We start from the raw sequence: 15,894 nt of genomic DNA, 5'->3' as shown, positions 1-15,894 counted from the left end.
CAACAGACTTAATCATGATGTGGACACACTTGTACATTACAGAGTCGTATTTAAGGCTGTGAACAAATGACGGATTTGGCTGTCAGCTGGGAGACTCGGTGGGATGGAAGCTGTGTCTCTGTAGGGAAACTGTGTGAGGAAAACGTATCGTAGATCACAGGATAGAATACCTAAACAGTTTGGTCCAGACTTATTCCTCATTTGCTGTTCACACATGTGCTTCACATCAGGCCATTTTCTGCTGGAAATGAGAGGCACCGGAGTCAGAAAGGACACTGAGAAAAGCAGATGAGGCTTCCTCTGGGGATGATGCACATATATTGCACTTGCTCTGATTAAAACAGACCGAAGGGAAGTGCCATCTGAGCCAGTCCCAATGGCCACGTTGCATCCCTGTTTTCGGTAGTAGGTCAGTTTCTGACGGCGTTGTTTTTCTGAGATAGGGTCATCACTCCTGCTGCGCTTCATCGCTCGATTTAAGACTCGATTCAGATTGAGCATCATGAGCCTGTACTGTTCTCTCTCTGTGTTTTGCTCTAGCTTGAACACAGATAAACAGCCAGCCAAACTCCTTATTCAAAGAGCCAGGAAGTGAGCGGCTTGCTCCGTTAATATCTTCTCACACAGAAGTCAGCATTTCCGACTACATTGAATTTGGTGTAAAACTAGAAAAGACAGATACAAAAAAATGTCTCAATAAACAGCCATGTAAATATCAGTATCAATGTATCAACTGCTTAATGTTAACTCAACAGGTACACAAAATTACGGAAGCCCTAAACGGCCATAGGTACATACATTTTATTCCATCCGTTTTCCCGTGATAGCGAGATAATTAATTCGAGATCTCGAGAAAACAATGATGGTTTTCTCGAGATCACGAGTTAATTTACCGATGGTTTTCGAGGCCACGTTTTCTCCCCAGTCTCCCCAGCTTCCATATGTGTTTATGTATTTCTGGCAAAGGTTTACCCATCTTTACCCCCCTTTCATTGGAAACTGAATAAAGTAGCCTATGAATCAAACATGGAATGTGGAGCGTTTGTGTAACAATTCTGCTTGTGACAATGCACAAAGCAAATCCCGTTGGTGTGACGAGCATTTAGTTTGATTTTTTTTTAGTTTTAAGAGAAAACTAACGAGAAATTATCTCGTTATCTCGAGAAAACCATCAGAAAAAAGTTTATACGTACCACGTCCGCTCTGGGCTTCCGTACAAAATACTTAAAAGTCCTTAACTTATCTTATCAAACCTGTAACAATGTGTAACCATTGCTTTCTGGGAGATTAACTGCATTGATACGGCCTTGACACGACGCACAGCCACGTTTTCCTCGTTTACGTTTTAACTTCCTACTTCCGATTAGTCGAGAGATTTTTTTAAATAAAGGCGCCGCAAATACACATAAAGAAAGAAAACTGAATCAACATTTCAAAGTCGTTTGGAGTGTCTTTTAAACATATTAAACATATTCAGGGCAGAACAGAGCCACAAAGCTCAAAGCAACAATGAAACTGTAGAACAACAGACTGCATCAACTCGTCCGTGATGTAAGAGCGAAGAAAGGCCCTCCTAGGATCATAACGGACGTCCTTCCTCCCTCCGTCTCCCTAACTCGGCTTGAAGTTGCAGAGTTAAAAGACTAAAGAAGCAAAGAGAATGTTTGCAAAGCCGGCTCGGCTCGGCTCGGCTCGGCTCGGCAGCCGGCAGTCAGGAAGATGAGGGGCTGTGGTGTTTTCTATGCTGATCAACAGAGCAGCCAGGCTCAGATTAGTTTAGTTTCTACACTCTGAGCTGCGCTGAACTCTCACAGAGCTTTGATTTGTGTTTTTAGTGCTTTTTAAGGTATCTGCCCCCTGACAAGCTGATAAAAAAGTCTATTTTGGTCTTTTACATGAGACTCTAAAAGCTTTAAAGGATGCAACACTGAAGCATTTCTGCATGAATTTTTCAGTTTGTGAAAGTTTTCGAGCACTTTTGTGTGGCTATTTGTCCACTTCCCTGCTTACATTTGTTTGAATTGGGCATCAAAACCATTTGCCAAGGTTTATAAAAAAGTTTTAGTTTTAAATACACTGTTTAAAAAATGTTGGTACTGTATTGCTTATTGACATAGAAAGAATTCAGCAAATGAAGACAGCATTAATTAGTGGGAGTAACGGATACTGACCGAACTGGAGTATGTGATGCCACCAGGTACTTTTATACGAGTTCTTTTGCATGTTGGGGATGATCTCGCTCTGCATGGTATCAGCAGAGGTGGGTAGAGTAGCCAAAAATTGTACTCAAGTAAAAGTACCGTTACTTTAGAATACCTTAGAATAATATGACTCAAGTAAAAAGTATTCATCCAAATAATTACTTGAGTAAGAATAAAAAAGTGCTCGGTGAAAAAACGTCTGATTTATTTGTTAACACAAGCATTCAATCAGACAGACAAAAATACTAAATAATCATCTTTAGGCCAATTAGAGTTCATCCAATTGATAAAAATAATTAAAATGAATGAATTAATTACAAAATAGCTTAAATTAAAATAATCCAGGTAAATTCAAGAACTTCAATAAAAGATAAAAGAGACTTAGGAAATGTTTAAAACATATGTAACCCATATGTAACCTAAAAAACAAACATTCACCTATCCATGGGGGAAAAACGAGTTTAGGAAACTTAGCGCTACATGTTTCCTCAAGTTAGATGTTGAGTTTCTGCTGAAATGTGCGTTTGTTTTGGTTGACACAGAAGACACATAATGTAGCTGCTGTTTCGCACTCTTATATGAAATATGCATGATGTAAGGAATGCATTTGCTTGGTATTTCCCTTCTCTTTCTCTCCGTTTACCTGGTGCAGATCTCAGTCTTTGGCATACCTTCGGATTAGCCTGATCATACAGGAGAAGGAGGAAAAAACAAAAGTCTTCCCGACTCCTTCACCAGACACAAAGCTGCTTGAGTTCTTTAAACTTTGAGTTCATCCTTTCAAGCTTTGCCAACATTTTCCCTTCATGAGATCAGTATCAGATCATCTTCTGCCTGAGTTACTGCTGCAGCCGTCTTTGACAGGTTGGACAGAGCTTTTGATATTTTTCATATTTCTGCTGAAAATGTCTGAAGAAAAGCCACAGAAAGAGTGTGCAAACACATTTCTGTGTTCAGTCATTTAAGTCCAGACGTGTGAGTGAATACAGACAAGTGCAAATCACCTGCTAATCCTGTGAAGTTTTTCCTCCTCCTCAAATCTGCCCCATAACTAACTCAATCTGAAGCCAGAACATGGAATAAGAACTTTGGTTTGTAGCACAAAATGTAGCAGGATCACAATCCAAATCAAACACTTTTACAATGGAAATATTTCCCCTCCTTAGATCTCCAGATTCTTTATTCCTATGTGATGATGTCAATACATGGCACTGAAAGGATCGGATTATTGGCTGAATTACAATCAGACTGAGTTATTAAGTGCATGTAGACACCTTAATCTGACTAAGAACTGGATCGGATCGGATTCAGACCCCGAGATAACTGGGTTGAAAGTCACTCTAAACCTGCTTGTAGACGCTGAAGCTCGTGGTGAATCAGACTTTGCGTTCTGCGCATGCTCCAGATGTTTTCCCGGGGTCGTGACCCGGAAGTCAAAGGAGACGATATTCCTGTTGTTGTCGCCGTCAGAAAGAAACAAACAACGCGATGGAGAATACTCCGTTGGGCATCGAGTTTGTGCAACAAGCAGCTCATCACAGACCAAATGTAGAGGGACGTAGCTTCATCTGGCTCTGCGTTCTCCATCTTTCTCCAATGCCTGAGTTTGTTGTTGTTGTCGGTGGTGAAGAGGTCAACAGGAAGTGGCTCTATTAGCAACAGCTGGAATGGGTACAGCGCCACCTATCATACCGGGGTATGACACGCTTTGTGCCTCTGATCCCATTCATTCACCGCCATATATCCAAGGAGAATTACCCTTGCTCAGCTCAGTCTGATTGTAATTTAGCCAATTATCCGATCCTTTCAGTACCATGTGACTCCACTGATGAGGAGGAAGGAGGGAGTGGACGTTAATCCACTGACTCCACAGACTGTGGTTCGTGAGCACTTTGCTGGCAATCCTTCCTTGTGGGTGTAAACTTTGAATCATTTTGGCATAAAATGCTCTTGTTGTTGGCTCATTGCTGTCTAATCTCCTCTCAGACTCCAGTCTATTATCCTCCTGTGACGTTTATCTCTCCTCTTTCATCAGCATCTCAGCGGGATGTGAGCTCTGCTCTGTCAGTGGGAAGCTGTTTCAAGTAGTTTGTAGCTGAAAGAGACCGCTTGCTGTCTTAGTTGGACGTGGACAGAGACGGTGCCCTGACACCACACAGGAAATAAAAGATGGAAGGGAAGAGGGAGCTTATTGTTCTTTTTCTTTTTAACTTTCTGCAGAGCTGGTTGAACTGAAGGAGTCTTCAGGAATAGTTCTCCAGGCTTCTTGAAGGACATCCCAAAGCTCTTCTTTGGATGTGCGCTGCCTTTTGTTCCGTTCTCTGCCAACATGATCCCACACTGCTTCAGTAATGTTGAGCTCCGGGCTCTGGGGAGGATTCATCCCTCCATCAGACCTGCTGCCACTGATTTTCAGCCCACTTCTTGTGTCCTTTGGCACAGCTCAGCCTTTTCTCCCTGTTTCCCTTCCTTAAGAACGGCTTCCTGACAGCCACCCTTCCATGGAGCCCATTTCTGATGAGGCTTGGGCCAACAGCAGATGGATCAGCTGAAGGTCCAGATGCATCTCTCAGCTCCTGTGTCAGGTCTTTGCTGGATGTTTTCCTCTTTCTTAAGGACATCACTTTCAGATCCTGTTCATCTGCTGGAGATAGTTCTTTAGGCCTGACACTTCTTCTTCTGTCCTCCACTTGTCCAGTTTCCTCAAATGTTTTAAGGACACACTGCACACCATGCTGAGATATGCCAAGTTTTCAGCTAACAGCTCTTTGGGAATCACCTTGTTGCTGCAGAAATCCTGTTTTCTGTCTGTCACACTGTGTTATCTTTGCTGTTTTTCACACATGCAGCTAAAGAAATGGGAACAAATCTTAATTCCAGTCTAAAACCCACAAAGAGCTTCTAGATTATTCATTTCTGGTGGCATAAAACAGTTTAATCATTTCATTTATATTAATTGTTCCATAATTAGTCATTAGATTATATCGTATATTCCTTTTTAAGCTTTAAATATAATCTTATTTACTTTTTCTTGATGTTGAATAACATATAATTCTTATTATTGTCTGTTTTTTTCCTACTTTTCTACTTTTAGACGTGATAACGTTCAGTTTTTGGAATTAGGATTTTTTTTAACTGAATTTTATATATTAATTTGACTGTTTTGGTAACTGAAAGCAGTTTTAATGTAAATTTACAAAAAAGTTGAAACTATGAAGCTGTTTTTCATGGATGCAGCTAAAGAAATGGGAACAAATGGTGTGTCTCTGTGACAAAGTGCGTAAGGGTGCAATTTAACTTATTTTCTTCAAAGTTGTCAACTATGTGGACAAAACATTGGTTCATCCCTTGAATAAGTTCCTGTTTTTTTTCTAGAATTATTCATGGTTCAGTGTTATAAAGGCTAAACAGACAAAAAAACGTTCCTTAGAAATGGACTGAAATTGGGTGAAAAAGCAGCCGACGGCCCACAGAAAGTTTACGCTAATCCACTTTAAAATCTAAAGAAATGAGGTCTGGATTAACATTTTTACAGGATACTGTATATGGGTTGTCCTCTGTCTTACTTTAGGATTTCATTCGATAAAATACATTTTTAACACGGGCAGATTTCAGGGTTTCTGCAACATGCTGCCAGAATAATGGCTCTGATGGAACTCTGAGCTCTTCCGTCAGTAGAGGGAGACGCCTGAACCTTTTCATCCCAGCGAGCTGATGGTGGACATGACCCTCACTGCAGGGTTCTGGGTTTAAACCTCCCACTGAAGCTGGTGGAGTTCACCTTGTGTCCCGTTCCTGCATTATTTGTGTTCCCCGGCTCTTCCCTCGGTCCAAAGATGATTCTTAACTGGGACCTGCTCCGTCCCCTGTGACCCCCCCGTCAGTATAAAGTGGTTATAAATCTCTATTTATAGAGTTATTTGTTCTGCTCCAGTTGTGAAGTTCAAAGGTGCACAAATTGCTTTAGAAAACATGATAAAAGTAGAGGTTGAACAACGATTCATTAAATGGTTTACCCACCATCATCAACACGAGTTCTATGGATGTTTATATTCTGAATCCCACATTTCTCTGTGCTTTCCACATACCACATGCCATTGCAGAAAAACTAAAAAGCTATAAAAACTGATGTTGTAGCTCATCAATGACATATCCCAGACCTAATAATCCCCCAGTGAATATTTCACTTTGCATTGCATACATTGAAAATATAGCAGTTTTTGTGTGTGTGTTTTAACAGAAATTGGTGTTTACCTCGTATACACTGGTATTTAAAGGGTTAATTTTTTTAAAATAATTGAAAACTTGGTGGTTATGATCAGAACTGAAGTGGAAGAAAAGATTTATGAAAAACAAAGTGGAAAAAAATATTAAGATATGATGTTTTTAGGTTGTTTTAAAAGGGGACAAAAATGTCCCTTTTCAGAAATTAAGGATTTTTTTTTTAAATCAGACATAGCAAAAAAATTTAAAATTCTTAAAAATCAATATTGTTACTAATCATTGCCATATCCCAGACCATAATCATCCCTTCCCAATAATTCCACTTTGCATTATATATATTGAAAATATAGTAGATTTTGTGGGGTTTTGTTTTTACAGAAATTGGCATTTAGATCATATAAATCAGTATTTAAAGGGTTAAATTTTTTAAAATAATTGAAAACTTGGTAGTTATGATCAGAACTGAAGTGGAATAAAAGATTTATGAAAAAAAGCAGAAAAAAATATTAACATATGACAAAAATGTCCCCTTTTAGAAATGAAGTTGTGTTTGAAATCAGATTTAAAGAGGGTTAAATCTCGTCTCCTATGAAAGCAGACTTTCCTTGAACTCTATTCTCGGTGCTGAGACACAGAGGAAGAAATGTAAATGACCTGCTCTGCTGGCTCCAGTCAAAGTTTATCTCATATTGTTCACGTTCCGCTAAATTAACCCGAACACAAACCTTTGATAAGCCGTGTAATAACACTACCTTTATTTGTTCCTATGTAATGAAAATCTCCTCCAGGATGAGTTCCCCTCCAATCATTTCCAGAAGGTTAATCCTCGGGTTAATGCACTCGAGCAGGAGCACCGTGAAGCTTCAGGGTGAACACGAACACGAGGCTGAACATTATATCACGGCTGGTGTCATGCAAAGTTAAGCTGGATGTATAATACATCATACCGGGTTTGTTGCCTTTCATATCACATAATAAGCCACGGAGGGTTTGAACTCTTATTACATTCTGAGTAACAATCCTCTACAAATATTGTTGGATGAAGCTCCTTCCCTCAGTGAATTTCACGTCTCCTTTGATGTCAGCTGTTTGTAGAACTCGAGCCTGTTTTACAGAAAAGAGAGATCAGAAGCTTAAAAAGCATATTGATCGTTGGACTTTTATTGATTGAAAACAGACCTCTGCAGCAGCTGTTGAGGCAGTGATATTGCTTTTGTAAAATCATTTGCACAGAAGGAGTCTTTGTATTTTTGAATTATGCAGGATTAGGAAATATGTTGTTAACTAATAAAGTGCAGCAGCTGCTGATTATTATTTTTTTTTTTTCTTTCTCTCGACCCATTTTCAGGTTTTCATCCAGACGAGTGAAATTATCCGAACCAAAGAGAATCTTTTAGCGTTTTTATTCCGTAATCGGTGCACGTGTGCAGGTTGTTTCCAACTAGGGCGAGTTAACGCATTCATTATTTAACTTTAACACCGATAAATATTTTATCGTGCATTAATGCTTTTTTTTTTTGGGGGGGGGGGGGCTTTTGTGCCTTTATTGGATGGGAAAGCTTCAGAGAGACAGGAAGCAGGGGCCAGAGAGAGGGGGAACGACACGCAGCACAGGGACGTTCGATGCGGGAATCAATCCGGGATCACCCCCGTTTTATAATTTGTTTTATTATTGTAAGAGTCTGTTGCTCACAGGCTTTTATTTTGTAAAAGTCTGTTGCTCACAGGCTTTTATTTTGTAAAAGTCTGCTGCTGTGGAACAGGAAAAGAAAGTAATCGGCGGATCCACCAAACATGGAGAAGGGTACGGAACTTTTACTCGGCCATTTTCATTTTAAAGTTCTTCCAGACGGCGGAGTCGACAGAACCAAAGTCATCTGTAAACACTGCCAAGTTGAATTGTCTTCTCAGCGTAGTAGTTCCAGTCTAAAATATCACTTAAAGGCAAAACACACAACTGATAGCAGCAAGTCATTCAAGGAAACAGACAGTGGAGCGAGGCTTCTACATAAAAACTACAGAAAGATGCTGATGTTAAAAGTGTGTTTGCACAACAAATGTTATGGCACTTTCATTCATATGGCAGCACATTTAAAATAAAACTAAATGCTAAAAGCTATACGCTACTTTTGGATTCATTTTTGGATTCTGCGTACAAATGCGATTAATCGTGATTAATCAGGGAAATCATGTGATTAATTAGATTAAACATTTTAATCTTTTCCCAGCCCTAATTTAGACGCTACTTAAAACCTCCAGACATCGTGATCAACTTGATTTTCCTCTTTTTATTCTCTTATTGTCATATTTAGCTCTGAGCTTCATGATATTTCAGTGCTACTAGAGCAACATATGAGAGGACTAAAGAATCCCAGAAGTTGCAGAAGTTGCCTTAATGATGCATGTGCAACAGGATGAGTCTGACATGCGATGTTGTATTCTGCGAAATCCATATTTCGATGTTATTTGGCCTGATTCTTTAACGAGAAGCTGCTCGTTCACATGGAGCATCAGATGTCAGGCTCGGCTGCTCGGCTTCATCAATGGCACTTCATGACGATGAATGTTTGCCACATTGTTGCCTGAAATATGCAGAAATGTTTAGTCTGCCTGTAATCCGGCCTTCTGTCTCCCTCTGTTCTTCCTCTGTCCTTATTAAACAAATCTCCATCCTGTCTCCTGCTCTTCCAGTTGGGCCCGTTGGCTCAGCTGTACAAATAAAACCACAAATAAACACAGGATGGATCCGGCCACATGTCATGCTTCAAATCTTAATTCAACGCGAGTTTAAAACTGAATGTGTGCTTCAACCTGAGCACACGGGGCTGTTAGCTTCACGCTCACATTTATTCGACTCTACGCTTTCACTGTGCACATTTCTATTCAGCCGAAGCTTTAATATGAATCCATGTCTCTAAAAAGAACATGGCAGCACAGCTTAGGTTTGCAAAGCTGCATCTGAACAAACCACAAGACTTCTGGAACAATGTCCTTTGGACAGAGCAGACCAAAGTGGAGATGTTTGCTCAGAATGCACAGCAGCACGTTTGGAGGAAACCAAACACAGCATATCATCACAAACACCTCACACCAGCTGTCAAGCACGGCGGTGGAGGGTTGATGATCTGGGCTGGTTCTGCAGCCACAGGACCTGGGCACCTCGCAGCCATTGAGTCCACCACTCAATGACTTTCATATGACTTCATGTTTTGGTCTCTCTGATAAAACTCTTCAGGTTCAGGGTTTTTTTTTTCTGATTTTTCTTTCCAAAACAAGAACCACATTTTTACCAAAAAAAAAAATCCACATTTTAAACAAAAGCAGTGGAAGAAGAGAAATGCTGTATGGAAACGTTTCAACCTGCAGTGTTACATGGTCTGATCTGATCTTTGGTCAGAGCAATGATTTATATCCCCTCTTCCTCTCCTGACTGACCCAGTCCATGTTCTCTCTACCTGATAAGTGTCTATTCCCAGAACCGGTACCGGTTAGTGCTCCCAGCTGTTGTCCCGTCCTCGCTGTCCATTATTGGGCTCTTCCTGCTCTCAGTTTCCTGTTAACCTGCATCTGATCGTCCACTAACCTTTTGGAAATACCACCTTAAACTGTCGGATCCTGGGTCCCTGCTGTCTTGGCACATGGACATAGTATAATGAAACATATCAGTTGTTCTTCATCATTATTAATGTTTCTGTTTAGCTGCAGGTATTAAAGATAAACAAAGGCAGATAAACTTAGGAGGGTCTAAGGTGAAGAGAGTTGCAATTCAGTTTGTTCAGGAGGGGGAGAAAATTAAAAAGACGATAAGGAGGCACGGCAGCTTGGAGGATGCTTGTGATTGGGAGATGCAGGTAGATTTAGGAAAATAAACTTGTTGTTCCCCAGGAGATAGCCTCTACAAACCTAAGGTCTGATATAGTCTTGTGGTCTAGGAGTAGAATGAGAGTCTACTTCATAGAGCTGACTGTTCCTTGGGAGGAATTAGTAGCAGAAGCATATGAAAGGAAAAAGCTTAGGTATGTGGAGTTGGGGGCAGAAGCAGAGCAGCGAGGATGGAAGGTTAGAATCTGTCCAGTGGAAGTAGGATGTAGAGGATTTGTTGCAAAGTCTGTTGTCTCATTGTTGAGGGAGCTGGGTGTAAGTGGACAGAGTGTGAGGGAAATAGTGAAGGAAGTGTCAGATGAGGCAGTAAAGTCCAGTCAGTGGATTTGGATCAATAGAAGCAATAGCAGCTGGGGGCCCAGCAGGGGGAGCACTTAGGGTAAACAGACTTTAGGAAGAAGCAAAGAAGAAATATTTAAGGATATTTAAGTGGAGGGTTTGGCCCATGTGAGCCTTTTGAAACCAGGCGGCCATTTTGGGTGAGTTGGCCTGTTTGGCTTTGTTTTTCCTGGCATTCTTAGTGACTGTAGGACTGTTTAGGTGAGTTTGTCTGCTGAATCAGCTGGTGTGTCTTGTCCTGCCTCCACCTCTGGCACCCTCTATACTTTCATTACCCCCTACCCGAACCAGGGTTTGTATCCCCACTCCGCTGTGACTGGTGTGCAGTTGGTGAGAGGCTGCTGGTGGAAGAAAAGATGGTTGTTGTGGTGTGAGGAGCAGTGATGGCTGGCATTAGGGGAGTGACTCTGGGACGCCAGTGATCACTCTCTAGCCTCCTGGAGGTGTCGTGGGCCCAACTAGAGGAAACACTGATGAAAGGTTCCCACCTGATGACCCCAATGACATGTTGGTCAGCACTGCTCACTGATCTATATTATAGGGAATTATTCACTGAGTCTGGTCCATTTTTTCTTCAGCACAAGCTTCTTGTGTTTACCTTAAATAAATTGTATATATGCGCCTTTATTGGGCCGTCACTTGAAGACAGAGACAGGAAACTGTTTGGCTACAGAGGAGCTGGAGTTCATCAGACACCTCTAAAAGTTACATGAGGACAAATTGGTGATTGACGGATAAAGATTGATGAGCTATTGTGATTTATTAACACTCACGGGGATCTGCTGGGTCAGATGTCTCTTTTCCATTTGGCCTAAGTCTAAGCTCACAGATGGTGGCATCATTTGTAGCTCGGACTCATTTTGTTCGGCGTGTAGCATTCGGCCATGAAGGTAAAGTTTTGAAAACACAAAGATTAAAAGATTAAAATGATCCTTTTTTTCCCACATAATGAAATATGTAATTATGATTATGCTTCCAACAACGATCCTTACTCTCCAACTTCACAAGTAGCACCACGGTGGTGCCTGCGGAGGCTTTAACGCCGCAATGTGGCAGCAATTTGGAGCCGTGCTCTGGTGAGAATCTGCAGCCCGTTTCCTGCAGAAAGCCTGAAATACTCAGCGGTCTGGAAGGTGTATTTCACGGCCAGTTTGGCAGCAGGAAGTGTCTTTGGTCAGGGTGTTTGTATAAACAGCTCTTAATGGTTTTAGCCTGCGGTGAGGTCCCTGTGGCGCATGCACACAAACACACATGCATGTTTTATATGAAATGCACAGAGCTGTTCCCTCTCTGTATCTCCTTACACACATGTGTGTGTAACACAGATGATCCTTCATCTCATTCAAATGCACCGAAGCTCACAGACCTGTGAGACTTGTTTAAGATGTTAATTAGCTTCTGTTATCGTAGCCAGATGTTGTGTCCTAACGTCAGGCTGAAATTTGGTACTTTTAGTGTTAACTGTACAGTGTTCATCTTTTTTTTACGGCTAAACACTTAATTTGTCAGATTAAAGTTGTTTGTTTAAACAATTATAATGACTTCAGACTGTTTATCCTTCGTCTTAACCTGGACTTTAGATGGTTGCAACATCTTTTTTCTATATTTCTAAGGGTCATATTGACTTCAGAGTAAAAAGCAGGGGAACAACTTGTCTGTTTGGTTGCCTTCAAATTAATTTGAAATTGCCCAATGATTTCAAATATGGAAGCATTGGTATTTCCTAATTTCCTAACTCCAATGCACACAACCTTATAGGTCATTTCTACCATTAGATATGACCCATATATATATTTATAAGCTACTTTGAGAACATTCACACTTTGACATTTGTTAATTAATTGATCTCATCATGTAGACCCAGTGAGTTGGAACTGAAGAAGCCTTTTGGATAACAGGAGACACGTCTTCAAGAACCAAGAGAACAAGTCCAGTCGCCCTTTGTTTAAGCATTTAAATGACCATGACCTCGAAGGTGGAGAATTAACCAACATGTTTCTCCATGAAATCTTCACTTATTAGCCAGTGTCACGGTCCTGGAAAGGAGGCTGGAGGGCAGGAGACCTATGATTTAGCCATTTAAACCACTTGGTTAGGGTTTAGGAATCAAAATGACCTATTTAGCCTTTGGAAAAGATCGTGGTTTAGGTCTTAAATGCAATATTAATACGGTTTGGAGGTTGTCTTGGCTACACGAGAACACTGGATTGCACATGCATGTCTGCTGGAGGGAACCTATACTAGAACCGTTAACAGAAGTTGCGATATATTGAACAAACTATGATATAAGCCATGATGAGGCATCGAAGAACATATTAAAAAAAGTCTAAATTTTGATTTAACTCTGTTTTCTCTCAGGTATTCCGTCCTTCAGAACGGGAACCACAGCGAGCAGGAGAAGAAGTCTCTGCACATGAACACAGACTCTCACGAGTCCTGCTTGTGACGAAAACTCCTCTCGACTCTCGCGGCGTCCCCACGGAGACGACGGAAACGCACCTCAGCCTTCACCCATCCAGAGCCGGGACGCCGGCAGAGCTCCAAGCTGCCAAGGGTTTTTAGGGATCTACGGGAGGACCGGGGACATTAGAGCTCAGCCGAAGCTTCTTCTGAGGGGCTGAAGCCGGAGATTTAGTTTTCTACGTCTGCAGGCCCACACAGACCGAGCTGGCCCGGTCGGACTTAAAGAGGTCAGCTCGTCTTGTGGAGAAGCAGCAGCTGTGGCGGAGTGTTGTTGGGGAAACTCTGATTAATGACTGCACTAAGAAGTCGCAGAGGTGATTTACGTTGCCAAAGTGATTTTCGTACACTTACAGTGGCTCTATTTCTGATTGTTATACGACGCTCCCTGTTGTTTTTTTGAGTAGAAAATCAGAAAGAATGACCTTAGATAGTTATGAAAGTTGTGAAGTTGTGAAAAATGACTGTGAAAAGTGGGACAGAAACGAGCTGCTGAAACAAGCGAGCGCTTAGAACAATTCTTTCTTTTTGTAATAGCTTAGCATCACATTAAAAGCCGCCCGTCTTTGCCTTGAGTCAAAGCTGAAACCTGATTGTTTGTCACGTCAAAGTTTTGTCCCCCAATAAGCTGAAAGGAAAATGTAAAGTCCTTGTTCCAAACTGTCAAAGTGCATTATGATGGAGGCTGCCGGTGTTCAGTCGATTTCTGCTACTTGTCGAGAATTGCTACTTTGCCGAGCCGATTTTCTAAGTTTCGTTTTCACGCCCATAATGTTTAGCTACCCTGCATCTTAGCTGGTGTGTAACGCTGAGTAACATCCTCAAAATCCTGATTATTTTCTCTTTTGGAAGACTTGCAAAGTAATAAAACACTTATCGTATTAACAAGCAGTTAGCCTAACATGCACAAATGGGGCGTCTGAAACATGACGCATATTTGAGCATGTTGAATAAGTGGAAGGCGCCTATGAAAGTTACGTTATCCACGAGGCAGCGGCTCTTCTCTCTCACAATAAATACACAATTTTTCTCTTCTATATAAAAACATTAATTAATAACAGCAGAAATAACAGAAGAAAACTGGACTACAGTTCACAAGTACCTTTCTGAGGGACTATACCCAGAAGGGTAGAGTAAGTCCCAGAGACAGAACCTCAGAAGGTACAGCAAAAAATTACACTCAAGGGTGAGTATCCGAAATGCATTCAAGTGTAGCTATTGCGGTACACGGATTCATCTGTAATTATTTTATTTTTTTAATGAATTTTCACTTCGGATGATGAGCTCTTTTTTTGGACAGAAGAGGGTCATCAGATCAAAATAGGGGTCTTCAAACAAGATAAAAAAACACTAAAACTAAGGGAAAAGGTACTCAAAACAAGTGAAAAAATCTGTCCATGCAGCAAAATAGTTTGACTTGGCAAGATTTCTTAAATTAAGATTGTAGGAGTCTTGTTTCTAGATTCAACAAAGGCAGTTTTGTGAACAAACATTTGTCATATGCTTAAAATCCAAGGAATAAAGTGTGTTTTCAGATATTTTCTGTGTGACTCTTGAATCAAGCATGTTGAGTTTGTTATTGAATCTTAAAACAAGATTTATTTTGATGAGACTTTGGAGGAGAAACGTAACACATCTTATTTTAAGTGTTAATTGTCTCATTTTTATTATTCCCTGCCTGTTTGAGACAAAAAAAGTAAAGTTTTGCTTGATATAAGATTATACTGTAAAGTTGAAGACTTAAAATAAGAAATTAATTCTTAAAACAAGAAAAAAATATCTAGCACTTCTAAACGTAAGGTTTTTTTTCTTGGTAAGAACCAAATAATTTGCAGTGCAGAAATGCCATTTGCTCCAGATTTTACTGGAAAGGGATGAGCATTGACATTGATATCTGGCTAGGAAACCATAAAGTAGCATTTTTTGATAGGGTAGCTTGAATCGATAGACACGCCTATCGGTTTTTGCGGCGGTAGCATTTCTCGACGAAATAGCACAAAAATCAGCAGAACACCGGCTCACACTGTTCATCGCTCCCGAGGCTTTCCGCCGGAAACGATTGTTCTGAGCTCCACATCCGGCCGTGAAGAGGACCACGACACATGAAAGCTGCTTGTGAATGAATTAACGGTGTAACCATGTTAGGACGTGTACTATGTTTTCTCGTGTTTCCATGGAGACGCATGTTGAAGCGTGTCCATTCGTGTCCTTAAATGTGATGTCTGGTACGAATGAGACGTAGTCCAGTTTTTTTTTCCACCGTATCCCCGGGCTGTGGTGCCAGTTCCCCGCCCGTCTCCGAGGTTATGATAAGGAATGTATTAGAGACCTTTCTGTTTGTTTTGTTCATGGAAAACAACACTAAAGCCAACTGTTTTCTTGTACTCATGACGCAGACTCAGTTTTTTTCTTGTAATTCTCCTGCAGGCTTTCACCTTTATTTAACCCCTTAACGCCTGAATTTATATAGCTGTATATAAAAAAAATGTTTTGTGTGTGTTTTAGCCTTTAAAGGTAGGGTAGGAGGTCCTGGATTTTGAGTCCAGCGAAGCTGCATTTTGAAAATACACAGGTCAAAAGTCCCAACCCTTTTCTTCACTTTCCCCCCGAAGCCACGCCTCTAGAGTACATGAACGCGCACGAAGGTGCACGAGCGCTGTTCTGACAGCAAGCATCGATCGTTGCCGTATTTAGTATTTAGTATATGCTAACTATACGTTTAATAATGCTAGGTGCTAGCCAAGCTGGCTCTAGTTTAGCTTCCTGCCAAGCTTCTGGACGCGTAATT

At 40.9% G+C, this 15,894-nt stretch overlaps 1 protein-coding gene across 1 annotated transcript in view; it reads left to right on the top strand.

Annotated features, from left to right (window-relative positions):
* The window catches only part of htr4 (5-hydroxytryptamine receptor 4), a 222,487-nt gene extending 206,989 nt beyond the window's left edge, over positions 1–15,498 (top strand). Inside the window, exon 7 of the mRNA XM_075482008.1 lies at positions 13,005–15,498. Coding sequence (XP_075338123.1) covers positions 13,005–13,092 — 88 coding nt within the window. The 3' untranslated portion in view covers positions 13,093–15,498. The remainder of the gene's footprint in view (positions 1–13,004) is intronic.
* Positions 15,499–15,894: the final 396 nt, after the last annotated feature.

The sequence above is a fragment of the Odontesthes bonariensis genome, chromosome 13 (assembly GCF_027942865.1).
Source record: "Odontesthes bonariensis isolate fOdoBon6 chromosome 13, fOdoBon6.hap1, whole genome shotgun sequence".
Lineage (NCBI taxonomy): Eukaryota > Metazoa > Chordata > Actinopteri > Atheriniformes > Atherinopsidae > Odontesthes > Odontesthes bonariensis.
This window is presented reverse-complemented; position numbering and strand designations above follow the sequence as displayed.